Source organism: Truncatella angustata (genome assembly GCF_020726525.1).
Source record: "Truncatella angustata strain MPI-SDFR-AT-0073 chromosome Unknown BKA67scaffold_3, whole genome shotgun sequence".
NCBI lineage: Eukaryota > Fungi > Ascomycota > Sordariomycetes > Amphisphaeriales > Sporocadaceae > Truncatella > Truncatella angustata.
Window position 1 is genome coordinate 3,469,676 of NW_025763383.1, and position 23,689 is coordinate 3,493,364.

The 23,689-nt window shown below is 49.3% G+C and overlaps 9 protein-coding genes across 9 annotated transcripts; 5 read left to right on the top strand and 4 right to left on the bottom strand.

The window, feature by feature from the left end:
- The first annotated feature begins 374 nt into the window (after positions 1 to 374).
- On the top strand, positions 375 to 1,513 carry BKA67DRAFT_253314 (uncharacterized protein). Its single transcript, XM_046095760.1, has 2 exons — positions 375 to 879; positions 984 to 1,513. The coding sequence occupies exons 1-2, from the start codon at positions 513 to 515 to the stop codon at positions 1,091 to 1,093; spliced, it is 477 nt and encodes a 158-aa protein (XP_045960249.1). The 5' UTR covers positions 375 to 512; the 3' UTR covers positions 1,094 to 1,513.
- A 220-nt stretch (positions 1,514 to 1,733) lies between these two features.
- Positions 1,734 to 3,256, bottom strand: BKA67DRAFT_534891 (methionine aminopeptidase 2-like protein; the record flags this gene model as incomplete). The annotated part of the gene is made up of 4 exons (XM_046099934.1): positions 1,734 to 1,790; positions 1,842 to 1,928; positions 1,979 to 3,132; positions 3,214 to 3,256. 4 exons carry the CDS (start codon positions 3,254 to 3,256, stop codon positions 1,734 to 1,736), a joined length of 1,341 nt encoding a protein of 446 aa, XP_045960250.1.
- An 893-nt stretch (positions 3,257 to 4,149) lies between these two features.
- BKA67DRAFT_253170 (uncharacterized protein) lies at positions 4,150 to 4,601 on the bottom strand. Its single transcript, XM_046095759.1, has one exon. It carries the CDS (start codon positions 4,445 to 4,447, stop codon positions 4,181 to 4,183), a length of 267 nt encoding a protein of 88 aa, XP_045960251.1. The 5' UTR covers positions 4,448 to 4,601; the 3' UTR covers positions 4,150 to 4,180.
- A 155-nt stretch (positions 4,602 to 4,756) lies between these two features.
- Positions 4,757 to 6,334, top strand: BKA67DRAFT_657880 (uncharacterized protein; the record flags this gene model as incomplete). Its single annotated transcript, XM_046107187.1, has 1 exon — positions 4,757 to 6,334. One exon carries the CDS (start codon positions 4,757 to 4,759, stop codon positions 6,332 to 6,334), a length of 1,578 nt encoding a protein of 525 aa, XP_045960252.1.
- Positions 6,335 to 10,673: 4,339 nt separating this feature from the next.
- On the top strand, positions 10,674 to 11,949 carry BKA67DRAFT_253668 (uncharacterized protein). The gene is made up of 3 exons (XM_046095761.1): positions 10,674 to 10,919; positions 10,975 to 11,086; positions 11,145 to 11,949. Exons 2-3 carry the CDS (start codon positions 11,080 to 11,082, stop codon positions 11,780 to 11,782), a joined length of 645 nt encoding a protein of 214 aa, XP_045960253.1. The 5' UTR covers positions 10,674 to 10,919; positions 10,975 to 11,079; the 3' UTR covers positions 11,783 to 11,949.
- Positions 11,950 to 12,784: 835 nt separating this feature from the next.
- Positions 12,785 to 14,125, top strand: BKA67DRAFT_516173 (uncharacterized protein; the record flags this gene model as incomplete). The annotated part of the gene is made up of 1 exon (XM_046097791.1): positions 12,785 to 14,125. The coding sequence occupies one exon, from the start codon at positions 12,785 to 12,787 to the stop codon at positions 14,123 to 14,125; it is 1,341 nt and encodes a 446-aa protein (XP_045960254.1).
- Positions 14,126 to 15,772: 1,647 nt separating this feature from the next.
- BKA67DRAFT_592093 (NADP-dependent oxidoreductase domain-containing protein) lies at positions 15,773 to 16,902 on the bottom strand (the record flags this gene model as incomplete). The annotated part of the gene is made up of 3 exons (XM_046104800.1): positions 15,773 to 16,270; positions 16,319 to 16,826; positions 16,877 to 16,902. 3 exons carry the CDS (start codon positions 16,900 to 16,902, stop codon positions 15,773 to 15,775), a joined length of 1,032 nt encoding a protein of 343 aa, XP_045960255.1.
- Positions 16,903 to 18,815: 1,913 nt separating this feature from the next.
- BKA67DRAFT_562395 (uncharacterized protein) lies at positions 18,816 to 20,043 on the top strand. The gene is made up of 4 exons (XM_046102595.1): positions 18,816 to 18,935; positions 18,998 to 19,050; positions 19,112 to 19,280; positions 19,335 to 20,043. The coding sequence occupies exons 1-4, from the start codon at positions 18,895 to 18,897 to the stop codon at positions 19,963 to 19,965; spliced, it is 894 nt and encodes a 297-aa protein (XP_045960256.1). The 5' UTR covers positions 18,816 to 18,894; the 3' UTR covers positions 19,966 to 20,043.
- Positions 20,044 to 20,254: 211 nt separating this feature from the next.
- Positions 20,255 to 21,840, bottom strand: BKA67DRAFT_534896 (alcohol acetyltransferase-domain-containing protein; the record flags this gene model as incomplete). The annotated part of the gene is made up of 2 exons (XM_046099935.1): positions 20,255 to 21,710; positions 21,770 to 21,840. 2 exons carry the CDS (start codon positions 21,838 to 21,840, stop codon positions 20,255 to 20,257), a joined length of 1,527 nt encoding a protein of 508 aa, XP_045960257.1.
- Positions 21,841 to 23,689: the final 1,849 nt, after the last annotated feature.

The window sequence follows — 23,689 nt, forward strand, 5'->3', positions numbered from 1 at the left end:
TCCCCAGCAGAAACTGAAGCGGAGCAGAAGGGTTTGCCGGGGGTGGGGGAACGTGAATGTTTCTTGACTGTATGACGCTGGCAAGCCTGTGGCCAGATATATTGGAGCATGACGGCGATGTGCCGTTGATAACCTTTGCGAGATTCAGCGCTGCAACTGCGAGCAAGCGTTTTGGGAGAAGTATTTGCCCGGCGAGACTGACCGAGTGTGTATGACACGCAGATCCGGAATGTCATGCTGTCGAGGTTGCATTATCGACAAGCAATGCTGTACCTCTCGAACCATTGACAGCGCCGCGGGCTTAACCCACCACATATTCTGGGTAGGATGCATCGAAGAAGATGCAGAACCGTTGGTAATACGAAGTCATGTGGCTGACAGGATGAGAACGCCTCTCACCTCATACCGTGATGCAACAGACAAAGCACGATTACTGATATTCCGCAGTGCCGCGCGACGGCATCAAGACTGCACGATTCTGGGTTATAAAAGGGGAAGGATCTCTCGACTTGATGTTTGTCTCACTCCCTAATCACAGCAGAACTCGGAAAGAACATCCTTCAGATCTCCTCAACCACAGACAGCCAAGCACTTCTCCCGGCAGATCAAACCCCCAAAAGAAATCCCCAAAGACAATGCAGTTCTCCAGCATCATCTCCCTCTTCGCTGCTGCTGCCGCTAGCGTGCAGGCCCTGCCCAGCGAGAAGCGCCAGGACGCCGCGCGCATCTACGCCAGATTCTACAGCGGCAGCGGCTGTGACGGGACGTGGGTCGAGGACACGGTGTGGCTCCAGGAGCCCGCCGGGACCTGCCTCGACGTCAACATCCCCTTTGGCTACAACAGCACCCTGTTCGCCGACAACCTGGCCACCCGCACCCGTAAGCCTCTCCAGATGAACAGCGCAACCCCTTTTGTGCTCTGATAAGATAAATAAATAAAAACTCCTCGAAAAGGTCCGAGACTAACGCCTTGAGTGTCATAGTGCGTGTCTACAACACTGATAACTGCAACGAGTCTGGCAACTTCTACGATGTCCCCGCTGGCAATGAAAACTGCTATGCCCAGCACATTGAGAGCGTGAAGTTTCTGTAGAGGGTTGCCTCAAGATAAGACAACTTCCGAGGTCAAAAGTTCTTCTGGGGCATGTGGAGATATGAAAGGTATGGGACATTTTGGGCGAGGATTCTTTGCTCTTAGATTCTTCTAGATGGGCGCCAACGCTCTGTTCTTTTCATAGCAGTCACTTAAAAACATCAATTCCCGAGAACACCTGGTATCGTCTCCTTGGCCAATTTCTATATCGGACAAACGCGTATAAGCCCTAAACAATAAATGAGAACAGGGCCATGACTCAGATGATGTGGTTTTCAGGGGGGTTGTGCCGCTTCCATGAGTAGTAATATCCTGGCTAAAGGATTTGGATACAGTGATTGAACCTTGGGCGGTTCCCGAACATACAGGAGTCCGGTTTTTTTTTTGTTGGAAAACCACGGCATTTTGGTCATCTAAACCACTTTGCGAGTGGGACGGTGCTCAACCATGACTGAGCTATGCTAGACTCGGGGTGGAAGGGTTCAAGAAGGATCGCGGAGCTTCGGGCTGTGAACCTCGTGAAAAAAATAAAATTTTGTAGATAGTTTCGTTCACTCATTCAGTAGCATTAAATCACTGAGTACTATTGCTTGTGTGCATCAATATAGTCGACTGCATGGTTATCCAACAGTCTAGTAACTTAGTAGTCGTCGCCACGGCTGATGACCTCCTTTACGGTCGGTCTCAGCAGGATGGTCTACGAATAGTCAGTGTGGCGCCCGAGTGTGTGCATTTGGGGTGTACTTACATGCTCGAACTGAGCAGTGTAGGAACCCTTCTTATCAACCAGAGGAGGGTAGTCCTCGACAACACCAGTCTTGACAAGATGGTTCAACTACCTTATGTTAGCCTGGTGGCAGGGCAGCAAAGGTGGGAGAAACTTACTCCGAGCAGGTATTTCTCCTGTCCGATTCTATCCAGGTATCTTCGGCACCAAGGGAGAGTACCAAAGTTCTTCTTGATGACATTCAAGAGAGGCTTGGCAGAAGCAATGCGCAGACCACTCGTTGGGGCATCTGGATTCAAGGCATAATGAGAGACTTCGCCCTCATCCCAGACCTTTCCGGTTCCAGTGCTGCCGAAAGTCTCGATGGCGAAGACGTCGCCCTCCTCCATCTTGGTGGTGTCGTTGGTCTTGACAATGGGCACGCTCTTGGTGCCGTGGATGCTGTAGGGCAAGATGGTGTGTCCACTCAGGTTTCTGATGGACTTGATAGGGTATGTGGTACCGTTGATCTCGCACTCGTAACTCTCCATGGTCTCCTGGATGAGCCCACCAAGCTCACCCAGACGAACGTCGATGCCGGCCTCCTTGACACCGGTGTTGGTGGCCTCCTTCACGGCCGTCAACAGGTTGTCGTACATGGGGTCGAAGGACATGGTGAAGGCACTGTCAACGATCCTTCCGTTGACGTGCACACCGATGTCGACCTTCATGACGTTGCTCTGCTGCAGGACGGTCTTGTTTCCGGCGTTGGGGCTGTAGTGCGCAGCGATGTGGTCCAGGTTTAAGCCGGTGGGGAAGCCCATGCCGGCCTTGATGGCGTCGCCCTCGGCGAGACCATCGTGGCCGACCAGACGGCGGACGCTGTCCTCGATGCCATTGGCGATCTCCGTCAGGGTCTGGCCAGGCTTGATGTTCTTCTGGGCCCACTGGCGGACCTGTCGATGGGTCTCGGCGGCGTGGCGGTAATCCACGAGGAAGTCAGTGTCGAGGTTGTCGAGGTGGCGCTTCTCCTCGCTCGTGGTCCGGTAGCTGTTCTCGTTCAGATAGGGGACCTCTTCGCCCTTGGGGTAGGTGTTGTTGCGGAACAGCTGCGAGAGGAGGACGCTGGGGGGGTCGGTCTGAGCGGTGGGAGCCTTCTTCTTCTTCCTGGGCTTTCTCTTCTTCTTCTTCTTGGCGGCCCCCTCTCCGCCCGGGCCGTTGGCACCCTCATCGGCATCATCGTCGGACTCGGCATCGGAGTTTTCGGCAAGGTTGCCGCTGGTAGCTGCTTTCACGTCTGGCTTACCGTTGGCGGCGCCGTCGGTCTCAGCCACTAGCAAAGGGATCAGCACCATGCCGACCATGGCTATGGCTGCGCGAGGTCGCTGTTGTTACAACAGAGCAAACGACTTACCACTGAGCTTTTGCAGCTCGTCGGCAGGAGCTTTGGCGGCCATGGTGTTTGAGGCTCGGATATGCTCTATGTTGAATATGGGAGGTGGCCTCGACAACTTTTTGCACTGGCTGTGACGACAATGCGGACGGTTTGACATTTCACCCCACCCAAACTTTTTATGCGCCCTGTCAGACGCGAAAAGGCGCGGGGTATCCGCACCTTCATAGTTCATATTTCATCGTTCATAAGTTAACTTAAGTTATTTCATATTCAATACTTCCATCCATATCTGGCGGCTTGTATCTATCGGGTATATGTCCCAACCGGGGCTGGTCTAACAACGTCCAAGTCCCACAAATAATTCGATGAACAGGTAGCCACGGATACCATAGAAGCCCCCGGAGGCACGGACTCCAGCCTGCTTGTCCAAGAGCTCCTGCCGACTTGAACCATGTCCGTGCTAACGGGTCCATGTCGGTAGTCACTATGGGCTGTTAGCAACGGGTTCAATATCTCTGGCATGATTTTTCCAATAAGACAACATGACGGCCGGGTACTTGAGGACTTGGCCAATGCGAGTACTCGCTATGCCGACCACGTTGCAGCCGAAGAGTACTATGCTAGGAAGAGGCCGGAAACTGTCTCTGTTATATAGTGAAACTCTAGCGTCGACAGGCATTCTCTATTTGAACGTCAAGCTAATTCCATGCTCGCCATGGAATATCTCTTATCCAAACATTTCACATGTCTTGTCCAGTTCTTTTACACAGCACCCATCAGAAGAACCTATCACTTACGAGCCGGAGCTAGTATACAACAGCGCATCCAGAAGTCACTTGAGCCAATTAAGTCGCAGGGGACAGCATAGTTCCCACTTTAGCACGTATGGTACGCTGTATTGCAGAAACAAGACGACCGTCTAATCAGAGACTGCAGTTAGTCCCTGAATCTTCACTGTTGGCCACTAAGCCCTACCAGGCTTGGTCTACCATCCGGCACTTAGCCCTCCAACGTATACAGTCATCGAACGTAAGCTAGGACACGCCGATACGACCAGCCGTTGCGACCAGGACGACCAATACGACTCGCCCCATGTAAGGAAACGGCCACGATATGCGTGTTCAGGTAACAGAGGGTGGTGGTCACAAAATAACAGGACTTGAAGTTGCCTGGCTAGGCCCCATCCAAGAGTGAAAAGTGATATTGGAGGAACACCTGGGCATTGTGGCGCTAGCAAGGCTCGGAGCAGCATGCCCCTGGCAGCCGCCTGGCTGGACAAGGTGAGAAACCAGCTTCAAGAAAGTCGGCACTTAACAATCCGTCAACTTAGTGGACGGTGGCCTATACGAATACGTACAATCAGGAGTACTATGTCCAGCTGCAAAAGACCCATGCGCCCATTCCCATCTCCGTAGTTTCTCACGTCAGCGCAGTTAGCCAGCGCCCGTGCGTCGTATTCTCCTCCATTCTAAGCAACTCAATCATGATGCTGATGGACACGACCAAAACACTCTCTTAGGCGCGCTGCTTTACTTCTCATCTGGTGACGCTCGCCTTAATTATGGCAGAACTTGCACCCACACCCGCAACCCGCAAAAGACAAAGCGCTCCCAAAGGCCGAAATGGGTGCCGAAGGTGCAAGGTGTCACACGTGCGGTGTTCTGAGGATAGACCAAATTGCAGCCGCTGCCTAAGGTTGGACATTCCATGCTTCTATGTGCCCTCCCGCCGCGAGAGGGAGCAGGCACTCGCACTCGCACCTGTTAGAGGCATTCGACCCAAGCCGTCAAACGATGGCGTAAGCCCCGGTAGCATAGACAGCCGCGAAGCTGACTATTACTTCCACCGATTCGTAGCTCATGTGGCCCCTGCCAGGAATATGGAAACTATGGGTAGCTGCCTCGATTTCTGGCTCAGAACCGTTCCCAGGGAGTCAGCCTCGAACGAAGGCGTCCGATACTTCACTATGGCACTTGGTGCGATGGATCTTGCCATGCATCAGCTAAGAGTGAAGAGTCAGCCCAGAAAGTCGGTAGAATATTTGTCTGCAGAGTATAGAGCCGCTCTGAGATACTACAATATAGCTCTACAACGGGTCCGGACGGAACTAGCCGACCAAGAACACCGGATGCAGCTTAGGACTTTTTTGATCTATTGCATGCTGCAAACGCTATTCGAGGGCTTGCAAGGCAATCTGGAGGCCTTTCGGAAGGTTTCCCACATGGGTTTCGAAATTTTGAAGCACCGTATCATGCAAGATGAGCTTCCCATCGCTGCTTCCGTCGATGATCAGGGCATAGAAGAGGCGAAGGTGTATTTGTCCCGAATGGTTGTGGTGATGTGCCTAATGGGCCCCGCTGCCAACCATTTGGAGATGGCGAAGATCAAAATCGTTATCCCTATTCGTGTGTCGATGCCTGATAGGCACGCCTCGGCATCGGAGTCCTGCAGACTCTTCAACGATTTCTACTCCCGTGCTGTGACTTGGATTCTGGACGTTGTCAGCTCGCTGTCCACGGGAGTGTGCACGATGGCGCACTTCTCCGGCGAATTCGTGACTGTCATAGGTCAGCTGCAGGAGTGGGGAACTTGTCTCGAATCCTTGGCTGGCATAGCTACACATCCCACCGATTGTACTCGATTGATAGTTCATCAATTGGATGCGAAATTCGGGGTTGTGTTCTTACAGTGTTTCCTTCATGGTTGCAGCTGGGATTTGTACAGGGAGGACTGCCTTGACATTCTCAAAATAGCGAGACACGCAGTGCAGGCTGTGGTTGAAACTCCGGAGGGGTATGGCTTTGTTCGGCAGGCTCTCCTCAAAGAAAAGCTGAACCCGATACTTACCCGACTTATCGAGAACTGCCAGGACCATGAAGTCCGTCGACAAGGTTTGGACATGATGATCCAAATAAGTGACGTCGCAGATTACCCGATATCACAGGCTTCTTCCTTTCTCATTGCCAACTGCACTCCAGGCGGCGTCGATGGCGAGACTATACAACTAGGCGATACTTATATGGCAGTCGGATACACCTGGGATAGAGAACGCAACCTGTTCAAGGTCAAGCTGGGCCGATCTACAGGGGCCACTGCTGATGTAACAAAGTTTGAGGGGCAGACGGGGCACGCAGTCTAGTCACGAGCATCACAACGATTATAGAATGTTTATAATAACTTAGGCAACCTCGGAAATTAAAGTATATGCGATACAATCAATCTCGCTCCTTCCGCAACCCATTTCTCAGACAGCATACTTCGTCCTCATTTGTTCTTGGACGTTGCGTGGTGAGTCGGACTCCTTGACGTGAGCTATGATGCTGATGTCATCCTCTGAAAGCATGCTGCCATACTGAGTTCGAACTGCAACATGATTGATTGCTGCATCCCCTCGCTACCCATACCACTTTTGTGACTGCTGCCTAAGCATGTAGAGTCCAGAATGTCTTATCACCCGGAAGAGAAAGGATTGACATTGATTAATATAAAAATGGAAAATATTAGGCAAAGGCTTGTGACTCAGCCATTGCAATCAATCCTAAAGCGCGCGGCTATATTTGGAACCATAATGCCAATTGTCTGATTACGTGGGACTACAACCTGATCCTTCCATGATATCACCCTCTATTGATACCGCGCAAGTTCAACCAACCTAATCTTCAATTTCTTCCAGCTTCAAAGCATCCCTTCTATCACCGGGCAGCGGCTAGTTCGGCATGGTATTGTCACCTGACACGTAATGTTGCCAATCTCCTATAGCATTTGCTCAAATGCGGTGTTGGCCTGGTTATCGGTATTCAAATTTACATCGGCCCGGAGCGCCCGTTCCAAAGGCCCGGCGGCCGCCAGGATCACGTCACGCCCGTGTCTGCGCCCTCTCGCCGAACAAGGTCGAAGAAGTCCTGCGTGAAGACGTCCCAGGGCGCTCCCGATCGCCGGCCTGGCTTGCCGGTGATATCCATGTTCCGAGAGCACGGATTTTGGTGGAAGGAGGCTTGAGGAAACAGGAGTACCGTGTTCCAACCAAACAAGCTTCGTTTTTGCTGAAAACACGGTCTTTGTCCGACGAATACCTGGATGTGCTGAATGCGTCACAGAGCATCAGTCAAACTTAGAGGGGGTGGGTGGCTTGATTGGCTTGGAAAATAAAAAAAGCTCAAAGAGTCAAGGGGAACAAAATGTAACGGGCCATGGGAGGCAACGTACTAGGACGTATCGGTAGGCACATTCGTGTATGCTTCTAGACGAAGTACGTACCCAGGTAGTTTAATAAGGTTGGATACTCATGTTTACGGGCGGCAATCGATGATCTAACGTGAGCCCCCCCTGTTGAACATGCGTAAATTGCAAAGGGTCAATTGATCAGGGACCAAAACGTTTTGAACAGGATAAGACCTGGCGCCTGAGTAGAAGCTCTGCAGGTATGCCGAGTCACGCTAAGGCGTTAGGCTCTGGTTACTACGTTCTTGTACCTGGTCTTTACCTGGTCTTATACCGCAATGGGGCAGGTATTTCCCCAGGGGGTAATACTCCGTACACGTTTTCTTATGCATAGCAGCACACTGAGCCAATCACATGGGTCAGTCGGTAGTTAAGGAACAGCAGACCCTCCTCAGCTCAAACCCGCTTTCTTTGTTCTAGCCTAGTTGAAGCACTAAAAGAAAACCTGCCCACTCATACTTATTTTCTTGAACTCCTCTTCCTTACTTACACGCAACCTGTCCTTCCCAGCTCCAGGCGCACCATCGAAGCGCACACCTTCAAGCCCTACCTGACATAATACTGCCGACGGCATTGATCGCGGCCTGCACGAAGATCGCGACCGTGTCTGGGCCTTCGTCGTCTAACGCTGCTATAACAGGCGCAGGACCAGCAGAAGCATCACCTACCCTGATGCTGATGCCGCCAATCATGATGATGATGACGACGACGTTTCATGATCCCGGCTCCTCGCGACGTTGGCCCGCTGCACACGCCGCTCGCTCGAATTTCACAATAGATTGGATCTCCTGGACGACCGGCATGGTGCGGCGCCGGTGCCGTGGCGCAGGAGCAAGGGGGTGGGGTTGCAGCGGGTTTATCCCAGTGATATCTGTACTGTATCTGGGTAGATGACGAGGCGTTGGAGTGTTTTCGGCTGGATGTGGACGAGAGTGGCGAGGAAGCAAGCGAAGATGACGACGATATACTTGTGAAGTGTAGAAGGATTGGGAGCCCCTGAGGCCGGACCCGCGCGAGTGACCTGTGGAACCCCGTGTCGAGGGATCCACTTACCCGGACGTCGGTTGGATGCGGGTCGAGCCGGCAGCGTCCCGGTGGTCGTGTACGAGCTTTTGCGGGATCAGAATAGCTGGTATGGGGGGTATCGCCGGCCTCCGGAGGTCGTGTGCAGGTAAAGACAGAGCAGCACCGCTGAATCATTCGGGGTTTCCAGACTGATGGCCGGGAGGTACAAGACAGGCCGTGGACTATGCTTTGAGAGCCATTCTATGTCTCACTACGGCGTCAAGAGTACCGACCCATGTGCAGTGTGCACGACCGAGCGCGGACGGATTTTGATTCCATGTATCTCTTCCTCCTCTCTCACCTCAAGCCCCTCGGCCAAATCTTTGACAAGATTGGAGAAGCCGCGAAAAATGACCTGGCTTCACACATCCGACCGATCGACTCTATTGACGAATGGTAATGGAGTTCGCGCATGCATGCAACACAATACAACATTGCCACTCTTCCTTCCAATCCCGTCACAGTTTGTATCCTGGGATATTACTAGACGGCTTCATATGTTCGATGGGCAGCACGACTGACAGCCAAATCGCCAGCAGCAATGGCCATGGTCCGAACGCAGTAGCAAATGAAAGCCCAGCAGCGACGAGACCAGATCGGGCGACAAATCAGCGTCGAAGCATGCCACGATCCTCGAATGCTGGAGACTGAGTAAGTTCTCCTATCTCTTGCCTTAAACTCACTTTTCTTGACGGCGGTGGTTTGAGTGTTGCATTGTGCCTGGTCAATATTTTAGGACGTGTTGGCACGGTGGGGATGGCGCGGGGAGCACTCAACTCAATCCAATGTGCGTATCTCAAGTACGAACCTCACTTTTCAACATCAATTCATTATATCGTTATTATCTAATTATTATATTAACAATGTTAATATATACGGTAATTAGACACATTTCTTAAATGATCCAAGGTTTAGTCAACCAGTTCATAACTCCACGGGATCTCTTCATAAAAACCGCCCATGTTCGGATTAGTCATTTGTCGGATGCCTGCGTACGCACTGACCATCTCCACTCCCTCGCCGCGTTCTTCGTTCGTCCCTCTTCAATCTTCATCTCTGCCATCATCGCCATCATCACCGCCATCACCATATCGGGCGTTTCCGTCCTTCTTCCTACCTTGCTGCTCGTGGCTTAAACCGACTAGCACTCGCACCCTTGATCATCTATTGACCGACTCCTACTCAGCGAGCGTGCGCGCAAGCAAACGAGCACCTTCGCTGAAAGGATTGGGATCTTGGGTAAGGAGCCTTCGCCGGCTGCCGGTAGCGAGCCTGGGTCGTGTTTAGGCCATCGACCGAGGTCTTTTGCTTTCAAACACTATAGGGCACTGATTCCTTCGTGCCGCCTTGCTGGTCGTGGCCAACAACAAACCGATCAGCACTCGCACCCTCGATCATCTATTGACCGACTCCTACTCAGCGAGCGTGCGCGCAAGCAAACGAGCACCTTCGCTGAAAGGATTGGGATCTTGGGTAAGGAGCCTTCGCCGGCTGCCGGTAGCGAGCCTGGATCGTGTCTTGTTGTTGGTTTCCTGGCCAGGCCAACGAGAGGAGGAGCCGTCTTAGCATGCCTATCGGCTCACTTGATCGCGAACTAACCGACTGATCCTTAGCCAGGCTATCAGCCAAGTTTGTTTGTTTCAACACGGTAAGCACTCTAACTGGCTTCCCTTTCATGACCGCTCTGTGTTTAGGTTCATGGGTGAGTCGATCATGCCACCCACCAAAGATGATACGTGTCGAGTTGCGGTGATAAACGAGCCTTTCTGCAAGGAGGCGTCAACTGTCGTCCTTGCGTTCAAGTTGGCGGACCACGAAAGCGACAGACAGACACTGCGCATGGGATTCAAGGCATGCTATAAACCGCCGGTTGTTACCTTTAGGTTCAATGTCAAAGTCTTCGGCTATGGCAAGAAGAAAGACAAAACGACGGTCTACTTCGATGTTCCTCGACAGCACATTTCATCACTTGAACAGAGCGACCACGTCGATATCACCACCGTCCCAGAACTCTACCGAGATAACATACCAAAGCTCGTGGGTGGTATCACGCGTGTTCGATTCTTGCTCAAACGCCCCGGCAACCTTATTCAACCCATCGGAGAGCAGTCCCTCAAGCCCGCCTCACAACGCATTCTCGCATCGATGACCTTGTTAGCCGAAGCTCTCGAGTTTGTTCTATTCATGCCGCACACAACCTTATCCAAAGAGCAAATCCAGTGCCTCAAACAAGCCGTCTCATCACCAACCTCTTCCGACGATCAGCAGCAGCAGGAGAAGGAGCATAATTGGTGGCTGAAGGCCTTGTATGGTGGTGCAGGCGGCAAGCTACTCAACACCCACACTACCACCGTCAGTCCAACAGCGATCGACAGTAACGATATAAGCACGGCTTCCGAGTCGGGCGATTCTACCATTGCTACGGATACTCCGCCAGCATACAAGAGGTCAGCGGTGCCCACCGATCATGGTTCTATTGGTGCCGAAACCTACGACTTGGCCACGGCCGCCGACTTAGGCGACGAGATCGCCACGCCTAGTCCACCCCCTTATAAGTCATTGGAGCCTCCGGATGGGGATCCTGCTTCAGCAGCTGAGATGACAGGTGTGTGCATATCTGCCCCCGACAAATTACGCTCGTCCCTCATGTTAACCAGTTTGTTGCCCTCCATCAGGGAAACGACTACGTGACTGTGAAGGCTTGAACGCTAGAATTTCCCGTAGGCGCTTGGGTAGTGAATCACGACCTGCAGATGGTGAACAATCATACTCTGAGGGCATCCTTGGAGCATCAAAGCTCAAAAGGCAACAGGACGTCGACACCTGTTCGCCATACCCTGTAACCCTATTTGTTTCGAAGCTCAACGAAATCCTCAGGAGAACCCAACACTTGGAGGAGGAGAATGGTGTTCTCAAGGCTGAGCTGTCTATTATGCGGAAAAGCCAACACCAAATGAATGCCAAGGTGGAAGAGATGATTGATAGGGATCACAAATATGTGAAAAGAATCCAGGACTTGGAGAATGAGAGTGCTGCTCTCGCAACCCAGATTAACAATCTGAGGCAAAGTCATGACGACATGGGGGAACGCCAAACTGATCTCGAGGATTGTCAAACTGATCTCGAGGAACGTCAAGCCGAACTCCTGGAACGTCAAACCGAACTTGAGGAAGATCAAGCCGAACTCAACGTCCGTCAGGAGAAAACAGAGGAAAAGTGTGATACGATCGATGTTGAGATCATGGATCAAGTACACACCGCGGTGAGGAATAGGCTCATAGGTGCCTTGGAAACAATGTGAACGTGACCGAGCCCCTGAAACGCAGTCCTGTTTCTGTGCCTTGTCCAACTACGAAGTCAACATCACGTTATGTTTGACGATCGTGTGGGATGGTAATATGTATAAGAAGTGCTGTACCCCAAACTTGCCCAGTCACTGCTTACAGAAATGGTCGGCTCGAAGGATTCGCTTGACAGACATGCATTATTCGGAGAGGCTTTTGGCCCTAATGCATATATACCAATGGTATGTCTGCCCACCGATGGTCGGACATGTAGACTTTTATTAGTTCGTGAAAGTATGGTTCAACTAAGGCGCCTTGTTACTTTCGTATCAGGATTTTTGTTGCCTTCTATTTCCTGGCCAGCATGTCTTTGATTGCTTCGCTTAACCGATTTAGCATCTAGTCTGCTCTCCCTGCTATTGCTTCTTCGCCTAGCCGCAAAATGATTTTATTTTATACTTTTGATGATTCTTTTTTAAAATTGCTGCTGCAGGTTGTCATGGAAATTCGGCAAAACCCCACATACGCTACCTTGAACTATGGACTGAAAAGGATGACAATACCTTCGTTATCACTAGCAGCAGTAAGTGAGGCCGCTACAATGAACAGAGACCTGACCCATCGATTCCAATAATGGTCAGACTACTCAATTGATGCAGTTAACAAGACTCGCGAGGAAGCCAAGGTGTTGACTTCTTCATCAGGCACCACTGCAACCATTAGTCAATTCACAGCGCCTGATCTGCAGGATATGTGGTCTGAGGTTCGTCTTTCGGAACATCGCGACTTCGGCTTTATCTATTTAAGACCGTGCTAACCTTAGTGAACGAACTGGGTCAAGTGCACTAAGAGTATGCACATATGATGATCTCATTCGCCAATACCCAAAACCGTCTCCGGTTCCAGTGATGCAGACAGCATGACGATCTCTTTCGTTGTATTTATGAAGCTAACGAAATCAGCGGCCTGATTTCTCCTCACTCATATTTCATGCATCAGAACAAACAGACTTAACCATCATGAAGAGCTCTGCAAATTACCCGCTGCGCAAGTGCGGCATCTACCGCAACCTCCCCGACTTTGATCCATCTATCCAGGGTCTCAACGCCATTATATGTGGTGCAAATGGCATATCTGGATTCGCCACCCTGCGTGCTCTTCTCGATGCCCCCGAGCGATGGGCCTGCATCTATACTCTGTCACGAAGCCCACTATCGAAGGAGCAAATGTCCCTTATTCCGCCTGCATTACATTCTCACATCAAGCATGTCCCAATCGACTTGTCTTCGCCGGGTGAAAAGATTGCAGCGGTCCTGCGGGAAGCCGACGTCCACGCAGACTACGTCTTCTTCTATTCTTATATACAGCCGGCGGACACCGGAGACTCTGGTATGAGCGTCAGTATGGCGGATGCACTTTATGAACTCAACGTTCCTTTGTTCAAAAACTTCCTCCAAGGAATGGAAATCGCTGAGCTTGAGCCCAAACGCGTCGTTTTGCAGACAGGAGGCAAGAATTATGGAGTCCACATTGGTCGCACCCGTACCCCATTTGTCGAATCTGATCCTCAGCCGCGACACCTACAGCCAAACTTCTACTACGCACAGGAGGATCTTCTCTTTCAATACTGTCAGAAGCATCCCGGGACGGGTTGGAATGTTATTCGCCCCGTGGCGATCATCGGTGTAGCCCAACGTGCCCCGCTGAATGCCTTTTACCCTTTCGGCATCTACGCAGCTGTCCAGGCACAAAAGCAAGAGCCATTGTCTTTTGGTGGGGATTTCGAATCGTGGCAATTTGAGCAGTCTCATTCGACCGCTCGGTTGACGGCATATTTGAGCGAATGGGCTGCGCTGGAAGATGAATGCAAAAACCAGGCCTTTAACGCACAGGATGGAGGGATGCTCAACTGGGATCGCTTCTTCGTCGAACTTGCACGCTGGTTCGGTGTAGACAAGGGTGTCCAGAATCCTGATCCTGAGGAGGCGAGATTGCGTATTCAAACTTTTGCGGGAGGCAAAGACGGCCCGTTGGGCTACGGGCCACCGACTGCTCTCAAGACGACCTTCCGATTAGCCGATTGGTTCCAGCAGCCTGAGAACAAAGTTGCATGGGAGCAAATCATGGCAAATTCCAATGGTCATGTCAAAGTCAATGTCTTCGAGGATCCAGCCATGAAAACTATTATTTCCGAATTTGATTACGCTAGACGGGGAAACCTGTCCATGAACAAAGCCCGGAGAATGGGATTCTGTGGGTTTGTTGAGACTTTAGAGAGCTTGCACGAGATGTATAAAGAGACGGGCGACTTCGGGGCGCTTCCTTCAATGAAGGTCGCTGGCGCGAACCCTTTGATTTAATATACACATGTTAATGGATGCTCCAGCTATCCATCTGGAAGCACCCACATAGGTAGCGTTCAGAGTATCAGAGGTTAGCTTGGATCCCCAACCGCAGCACCACACTCCGATCAATAGAGTTAATTTTGATCACTATCCGTGTCACGCGTCCATTACATGTTTTCCAGACGTTCAAATCATATTGATATTAATCGCAGTTATTACCTGCTCTAACATTCATTGGAATGATAACACAACTGTGCAATGTCAGCTTTTTATACCACCATTTGACATCTGTTGTGGGCGGTAATTAGCAAGAAATCATTATCCAATGAAGTCTTTAAGGTCCTCAAGAAGTTACTCTGGCAGCAGACCATGAAGTGAGGTCGTTCTAGACCGTGTGAGTTAAATGACATCCTAGATGTGCGACGTTTTGTTACTTGCAGCACCAAGGGTTCCATAACTAGCTCAGGCTTCATCTCTTCAGCCTTTCGAATGCAGTGATGCGTACCTCCCAAATACGTTCTTTTAGGTATTGCAAGGCACCGACGTCAAGAGGAAAGGAGCACACTATGAACTGATGTTGGTTCCAACGTGAGGGCAAGCTATAAGGGGGTTGAAGGGCGGATTCTAGTCGCACAATAGATTGCATATCAACTAACTACCAAATCGACTATCTTGGCTTTCAACTTTGCGTCTTGAATTATGGATCGCCATCCTGATGTACCTGCCTCACGGCTTGTGATAACAGTGGCCCGGGGGTCCGACCAGACGGGGAGCGTTAAGGACTGCGTCCCCACATGGTTGTGGTAATATTCAATTTAACAGCACCGTTGGTAGTAAAACTTGAAAAAGTATGGTGAAGGCGACTCGGTATCAGCTATAGGCGATATAATAGTGGGTTCAGCTCTATCAGTGACTCGGTAGCAAACGGTTCTACCGATTCTTGCCGAAGATGGACTGTAGCGGCAACCCCGTACAGTGCGCTGACCTCAGGGAATAATTTAATCTTAAGCATCGGGAGTCCTATGCAACTTGCTGACTTTTGCTTGGCAGAGCTGACTTCACTCCACTCAGGTGATCTAGGGCCGTCTCTAACTGGAGCCGTAGCCGCTAATGCAACCTGCTGACGTCCTGCCTGTAAGGCACTCAGTGGAGCAATGCTCAAATGCGACCAACTTCATGCAACCAGCTTACCTACCCAGTTACATCAATAAACATTTAGCACAGCATTGTCATTAGAGTCGCTGGGGAGAAGTGACTTCCATGTTATGGCATGAATTGATAAACATTGGTTGAGCTGCAACTCGATCTAATTATTCGGCGATGTCATGGCTCACTTAGCCCTATGCATGTTTGCATTGATGTGGGTGAGTGATTTGTATGTACTGAAACTGTAGCCCAGTAAAAGTCTCCATACGGTTTATTCGTTCTACTGTGAATACTCACGGTCCTTGGAGACTGGGGTTTTAGAAAAGTAGGTGCCCATTGCCGTAGCGGACGAGAATTGCATGCACTATAACAACTATCTACGTACGGGCTGATCCCGTCTTGTGTTCATAGCGAGCAAGCTACATGCAATCCTTTATAAACATGATTAGAAACTAACGAATACTTGTCCCAACCAAGCAATCAACCGTGGAATTGCTCCTTCACTGCTTTCCTCGCCTAGAATGGTATGGCGGGCTTTGGCACGTAAGGCTCCTCCATATATGCAATATCCTCTGTCGTCAAAGCAACTTTGACAGAACCAACGGCTTGATCAATCCTTTCCTTGGTCTCTAGACCACAAATAGGAATGCCTCCTTTTGCCATGATCCATGCTTGTGCGACTTGGGCCATGGAAACACCATGCTTGGCTGCAATGTCTTCGACGCGTCCAACAATGGCCTTATCCGCACCAATTTCGCTACTGCGAAAGAGCATGTTCAAGAAAGGATCGCTCTGCTCACGAGCGTCCGAGCGATCTGTCCACGAATGTGCCAAGACTCCTGCAGCCAAAGGCGACCACGGGAAGAGGCCCACACCCGTGGCATTACAATATGGATTCATCTCTCGCTCTTCTTCGCGATATAGTAAGTTATACAAGCCTTGCATCGAAATGAACTTGTGCCAGTTGTGCTTCTCAGCGACGTTTTGCAACATCTGAAACTCCCATGCGGCCATCTGATCGACGTGAGTAAGCCTGTCGGTGAGATGAGCAGAAATGCTTACCGAACTAGCGCCAATGTAGCGCACCTTGCCACTCTCGATGACATCGTTCAAAGCCTTCATGATCTCCTCAGGCGGAACATCACGATCCATGCGGTGGATTTGCAGGACATCGATATACGTACCCAACCTCTCCACACTTCGATCAACTGCATCAAGGATATGTTTCCTCGATAGGCCAACGCGATTAACTCGTTCATCATCATTCACCAGCAGTATGGCTGGGTCAATTGGACCTTTGTTTTCGTCGACAAACTGGCAGCATTTTGACATGATGACAAGTTTAGCTCGAGGAATCTTGTATTCCTTGATGGCAGCCCCAAGGATCTCTTCGGCATGGCCGTTGGAATACGTGTCGGCCACGTCCCACGTATTGATGCCCTTGTCGAAAGCATATTTCAGGATCGGAAGTGCTTGCTCCTTATCGAGCAACCACGGCTGCCATTTCTTATCGCCAAAGCTCATACAGCCAAGCACTACCTTGGATACTTTGAGCCCGGAGTTGCCGACTCTACTTCCAATATCAATATCATGAGAAAGGACGGAGGTGGTATCACTAACCGTGTGTATTCCATTTTAGTGGCCATCATTAATTGTTACCTTCTGTAATTAACCAAGAATTTGACTCAATAACTAAATAACATACCAAGTTAGATATCCAGCGGGGATTTGCTCCTAATTTATACGATAACTTAAATAATATCACGGTGTTAAGCCGGTGTTAAGTAAGATCTCTTATGATCGAACTTCGTATTTATATCAAAAGCCGGAGGGATCAGTCTCGTGATACCGTCTTTTGGTTGGACAAAAATACTACAACGGTGGAGACCGAGTTCAAACAAGATTAGATTTGCTACGCACTTCTGGCCATTCTGAATCGTGGTTTCTATTGAAACTGTTCCGATAGCATATTCTCGCATGCAACTTGCTTACTGGCATTAGCCTAGGTTCCCTTTCGTGCTAGACTAGACCATAAAAATATAGTATGGGGTAGACGACACCCTTGGTAACGCTTTGGTAATGGGTTGTGGTAGAAAGCTAAGCTATTGGAGTAACTTCGAGCTTATTACTACTATGTCGTTGTGTGCATGGCTTTATTTAAGGTTTCCGAGATCCGGTAATTTCCGCATTAGCTTCACATTGGACATAGTGCGCCAGTAATTGAATTTGCTTCACTACATAGTACGACTCACAATGCCAAGCCAGGTAAGCCTAACGTCCCGAAGTCGTCGTGTCCACTGGGGGAAAACTGAAAATATTAGATATCAATCCGTCGAGGTCTAGACTTGAGATGAGGTTTGGCATATCGAGCTTCGGGTAGCTGTCTACCCCATGCACGGGAGCTTGATTGTTCCCTGCCGCCGCAGTTGGCCGCGGGTTGTGATGGCAATCACTAAAGTAGATCAGCTCTTTACCAGTAGCGGGTAAAGCCTTATCGCGTGATTGAAATTGGAGGCTCGTTTACTGGTCGATGTGAGGGTCACGAAGCAGCGATACACCAGACGGTGTCGAAATTTGAAAAAAAAAAAAAAAAAAAAAAAAACCCCCCCGAAAGCTCAGACAGAGCTTTTCGGAAATTGGAGCCCTGGATTACCACTCACGTACACTTGTTGTGTTCTTCTGGGAGTCGGTGGACGGCTTTCATCCCAAAACCTCGGCAGCGGGCCTATACTTTGTCAGGCAAATGACCCTCATCATAGTCACAACCCTCCGGGACGCTCTCCGAAGTGGAAATGGTGTATCTGTAGTCGAAGCCTGCGCTCTGATACGAAGTGTTCGCTGGTCCAGCTGTTGGGCGCGCGGACCTGGTGTGGGCTTTATGGTACTTGGCGTCGTCCCCCACGGTCTCAAATACGATTAAGCTCCAGGAGCTGCAAAGTGCTTCGCTTCTAAGGTTAGCCTCTCCCCGCGCCGGAGTCCTCGTGGTTCCCGCTGTGCTGGTTAGCTTCGTGGGTACGTCGGTCCCCATGGGGTGCCTTCGCCCACAGTCGTGTCCAATGACTGTCAACAATGGACAGTACTCATCTGAGACGCGTTCTCACCGATCGTTATTATGATTGTTCAAGGGGCAACTTCGTACTGAGCACTGAATTTCCTGACCACCGACGGCAGCCCTCTTCCCGGCTATGTTCGCCGCAGGGTACGCTGCGCAATCGCGTTCTCGGCCTCTCGCAATTCAGCCGATATCTGTGTTACACAAAAACGTATATATATGAAAATATCGATAGTTAACGATAAACATATAGAGCAATGAGTTTAAAAGATTAGGTTTGTGAGTGTATTAATCGTATACCATTATAGCCACTGATTTCGCATTTTCTAAATTTGTATGAAGATACTGCATTTGAGGTGAGAGCGCTGAATTCATATGTACCTTAAGCACCCTTATAAGGCTTTAGGGCAACCTGGAGGCTACTACGGGTATGTGCGATTTCCCGCGGAACCCGGCCTCATTAACCTTGAAACCCCCACATTGCCACTCCACGAAATAAGTTCATGAACCTTGAAGTCTCTAGTTTTTTTGCTCTCATAACAACGACCAATCAAGTCTGCTACATTCTCACGATATCCTGCTCGCAATGCCTTTATTACACAACCAGAAATCCGTGCTAATCACGGGGTAAGCTCTTTCTTCTGGTTTTCTCGTTCTTACTTCAAAGAATAAAAGCCTAATGTGCGAAGATGTACGCCTGGCGGGATTGGCCATGCACTAGCTCTGGAGTTTCAAAAACAAGGTAAAATCCATTCAAGAGGTATTCTTTGCATCGCATATCTGATGTAGAGTATCTTTGGAAGGCTACTATGTGTTTGCGACAGCGAGGGACCCAGCTGTGATAGCTGATTTGGCCGGTCCATGGTTGAGCGTATTGCAGCTTGACGTGACTGATAGCGGAAGCATCGCGGCATGTCATTCGGAAGTCGAAAGAATCGGAGGCGGTCGATTAGACATACTCGTGAACAATGCGTGAGATATGATCATGAAGCATCCATTAAAAGGGCACGACTGACTACTCGTTAGTGGCCGTACACATACTCACCCAGCTCTTGACATCTCCATCCCAGATGTCCGAGAAACGTTCGAGACAAATGTCATAGGAGTCATGGCGATGGTGGCTGCATTTGGTGGACTCCTGATCAAAGCGGAAGGGCTGATCATCAACATTGCATCGTTGGCAGCGGTCACGCCTTACGTCTTCGGCAGTGTGTTTGGTGCGACGAAGGGTGCCATCATGAGCTATAGTCGGATCTTACGGCAGGAAATGCGGCCCTTCAACGTCAGGGTGATGGTTTTAATGGCAGGGTTTGTCAAGTCCAGCACAAGATCAACCCACCGGACGCTACCCGCAAATTCCTTTTACGATCGCATTCGCAACATGTTCGAGAAAAGGGTCACTTACAGCAAGACTACCTCTACACTAAGCCCAGCAGACTTTGCCGCCGACGTTGTCAGCAAGGCATTAAGGCCGGAATCCCGCTCTATCTTTCGCTCTTGGTTTGGTAGACCTGATTGGTATTGGAGTGGTGGTAAAGCAAGAGAGGTATGGTGGGCCAGGACAATCTTTGGAGAGTGGCTTACCGATATCATCTGTTGGAAAACCTTTCAACTAGAGAGGTTACAAGATATGGTAATTTTGGACCGCAAGCGCTAGCGTCTTTTATCAATATCATTTCTTAAACAGTGAATTCCATGAGTGCTCGCGAAACGTTTCAGAGTTCGCTACCCCAAACGCTTTGCCTGATAATTTCGAGTGAATACAACTTTGCACACATCAATTCCAAAAGATTGGTGTCACTCGAATATCTAACTACTGATAAGTGGGCGGCGACTGATAATCTGCAGGTTCTTCATAATTATGGACCCAAAACGAAATGGATTTAAATTATTGTTTCGTACAATATCTATTCAATCGTTTTGGTGCGCTAGCAAATATTTCGACGTCAATGTTTATCATGTAATACCAGACTGTGAATCCATGACCTCAAGTCTTTAATGATTCCATGCATCAGCTCCTCGTCTACGACGTCAACTTGCCAACTGAAGCTTATCACAAGCCCCTTGCCTTGAACAGTAACTGGATTAACACAAATTGCAGGCCCAATTGCGGTTGCGCTTTGGGAAAACAAAGCTCCTTCGACATTCCATAACTGATCGTTTTCTTGCACACCACTGTCCTCGATCAGTGTATTGTCTACCTTGCCAATATTGCTCAGCTCCCAGGATAGGAGTCGTGGTTTCTTAGACTCCGTTTTGAAGTAAGCCTTCCAGTCAGTGACTAGCTTCGACAGCCCCACAAGATCATTCTTGAGACCGGCATCCAATTTCTTGTTCAGCGTAGTTTTGACTTCCAGGGCGGTAGACCATATGAGAGACTCCAGCCTGGGGCTAACCTTCATGTCAACACGTAGCGAGTTGGCATATTGTCGCATCTCTGTCACAAGACTCTCGCCAAACTTGTGATAACACGAAGTGATCATGTTTCCCACTACCCGGTGGGGGTCTGTCCCGCCATTGCCGTTTGGATTTGAAGTCATGAAGGAGCGCAGTGATATTGGTGTCCCAGCAATAAATGCCTTAGCTTTGGTACGAGGTAGCCTAGTCGCCATAGCTAAGAGCATAAGGGCATGGAGAAGTCCAGTCAACGAAGTTTTATTTCGACGGCAGGTTGCGACAAGACGTTGTAGGATAAAATCATCAACTCGCAGGATATTGATGCGTGTCACGCAGTGATAAGGATATATTGGAGCCCAGTGTGCTTCCCATGGCAAATTTGGTGCCAAGACTGAGGGACGAAGCCCTCTCCATCCCTCCGTAAGGAGGAAGCCAGTTGAGAGTGGAAAGTCAAGCATCTGTTCCACTGATGAAGTCATTGTAAAAAGCTCGGGGATATGAAGAACATGATCCTTGAAATGTGTCCTGACCCAGTTCGATGGTGGCGTGTTCAATCCAAACAGAAGTGTTTCGTGGAATATCCTAGCACCCATACCATCAGAAGCTGCGTGATTTGCAACAAACACGACTTCCAATGAATTGTTTCTAACAGAATGCAGAACAATGACTCTCCACTGGGGCTTGGATTCCAGTTTGACGAAGCGGGTACTATGTTGTGTTTCCAGTGTCTTCAAAAGGACTTGGTCGAGGTCATCATCGTCAGCTGTGTACCATTCTAGGCACTGGCGGAAATGAATCTGGCTGAGCTTCACCCAAACAGGTCGTTTCGTGTCTTCACAGGCAATTCCTACTTGAAGTGATGAATGTTCCAATATCGTAAATGCCAAAGCTTTCTCGAAAATGTCCTTGATGCTGCTTCTCTCACTCCTCGTCATAGTATAACGACAAGTCAAAGCGCATGCGCAGTAGGAACCGGATAGTGTCTGTGTGAGCTGAAAACACTCGCTATGTCGCAAGTTAGCTATTTCTCAATACTGTCAAAAATATCAAAATTCTCATCTTACGATGGTCCAAGTTGTCGTAGCTTCTGGGACTCGATCTTGTCGACCGCGCGTTGGGTGCCAAGCCATCCCATGATGTCTTGACCTTTCTTAAATTATGTCTGAGTACGATGAATCTATGATCTCTAATCGACTGATAGAAACTGGCCATATTGTCAAGCCTTTTAACAGCGCACTGGATGCGACGAAGCACAGGCATACATCATTAGTGATACTCAATCCTCGTCTCCCTCGGGCCCCGTATGGACAATTGTTGGATCCATAAATCAATGTTACGGCATCCATCCACATAGGTTTCAATGCTTGAGACGAGGAATCTTAGATTTAGTGTTAATGCAGTAAAAGATGCCGAATGCGAGCTGTCTAGATATTATCTGATCCGAGACATGGTCAGCTGAAAATTACGCAATATGATTGGTCAGATGCCTTTTGGTTGTACCACTCGTAGGGCTATGTCATTTTCCGGGACATTGATTAAGTGCTGTGGCTGCGTGGATGACGAGTCTAACTTAGACTTTGTTCTGACTAGTTGGTGCACAGAAGGTCCTCACGACTGTGCGAGAGCCGTACAGCAGAGAAAACAAGAAAATAAAATCCGAAAGCCGCGGCAGCGGTCCAAGCGGAGCAATCGCCAAGGCTCGGGTTTGAGACTGGACATAACTTATAGCAACCAATTTCCGAGATCCGAGAAGCTCGCACGTGGACCAGTCGACTTGAAACCGTTGCTCGTAACTAGAACTTGCGGAGTTTCTGGTAAGAACGCGTCGCAATCACATGATTGCATTTGTCCTAATTTATGAATTTGTGTAAGCCTGACTGCCAATTGCTCAGTTCTAGAGCTATCAATGGCATTGTCATCTTTATGGCTCTAGCACTTCCTCTAACAGGAGATGACCAATGATTATGTCCTAGTTACTCTTGACTAGCTGGTTCAAAGCAGCTTTTCTATACTAGGAAGGGAGTTCTCATGGGTTTGCGACAATATACATGGCCAGGACATGATTTCATTCTAGCGGCGAGATCGTTTGCGCCAGTGCTGGCTTACATAGAGATCGTCGCCTTGCCCTCATGGTAGCTCGACCAACCCTGGTATCGTTACTCGCTTTGATATCCCGACTTGGCCATTGGTACTATGTGAGGCGGAGCCATGACATTCAATTACATACAATCAACTTTGGAAGGCCAGATAAACGCATTTAGCAGCTTTGTGGATCCCGAGAATATCGATAATGTAGCAAATATATTCTTCGTCGTATCTTACTAAGATGCTGGCCGTGTGATGAATATCCTCCTACGTTGAGCCAGTGATCAATCCTCCGATACTTTGACACTTGACATCATTTCTTTCACAACTCATGAACACCTTACATCTGGGAAACTTTGTTGATATTTTTACAATATCTCTACTATGATTATAAAATATAGAATTTAATTCGCAACTATGGGGAAGACAGTAAAGCACAGCTTCAAAGACGAAATATAAAAAAGGTATGTATTGGCCGCTTCCAAAAAGGGCAGCCAGGTAATCTCGAACTGTTCTAGTCTAAGGTTAGTGGAGTACTTCTATAAGGCGCCCATGGGAAGTGTCTGGTTCCACGGTCTGTTGCGTAAATAGCGGCTTATCACTAGATCAGCGCAATATGTCATTTATGAAACCAAGGGCGGTTGGCAAGAAATGAATATGCAGTACGGCAATTGTACAGAATTTCGAAGCCATTGGTCAGTGTACCCAGGGCTTCACGAACGAGTTTCCTGCCTCTAACTATAATCTCCGGCATCTTCTTGTAGAAATTTGAGGCAAAATTCTATCGCCTGCATATATACTCTTGGATTTGATGTGATGACGTAGCGTACCTAGTTACTTTTCCGACTAGCTAATTACATGAGGTGAATCCCCCGTACGATAATCTTCATGTCGTCATT

Excerpts from the sequence above, each read along its gene's own strand:
- BKA67DRAFT_253170 (XM_046095759.1), bottom strand. The coding sequence starts at position 4,447 with ATGCTGCTCCGAGCCTTGCTAGCGCCACAATGCCCAGGTGTTCCTCCA.
- BKA67DRAFT_253314 (XM_046095760.1), top strand. The coding sequence starts at position 513 with ATGTTTGTCTCACTCCCTAATCACAGCAGAACTCGGAAAGAACATCCT. Across the intron at positions 880-983 it reads CAACCTGGCCACCCGCACCC|TGCGTGTCTACAACACTGAT; the intron begins GTAAGCCTCTCC and ends TGAGTGTCATAG.
- BKA67DRAFT_562395 (XM_046102595.1), top strand. The coding sequence starts at position 18,895 with ATGCCTTTATTACACAACCAGAAATCCGTGCTAATCACGGG. Across the intron at positions 18,936-18,997 it reads AAATCCGTGCTAATCACGGG|ATGTACGCCTGGCGGGATTG; the intron begins GTAAGCTCTTTC and ends TAATGTGCGAAG. Across the intron at positions 19,051-19,111 it reads TCTGGAGTTTCAAAAACAAG|GCTACTATGTGTTTGCGACA; the intron begins GTAAAATCCATT and ends TATCTTTGGAAG.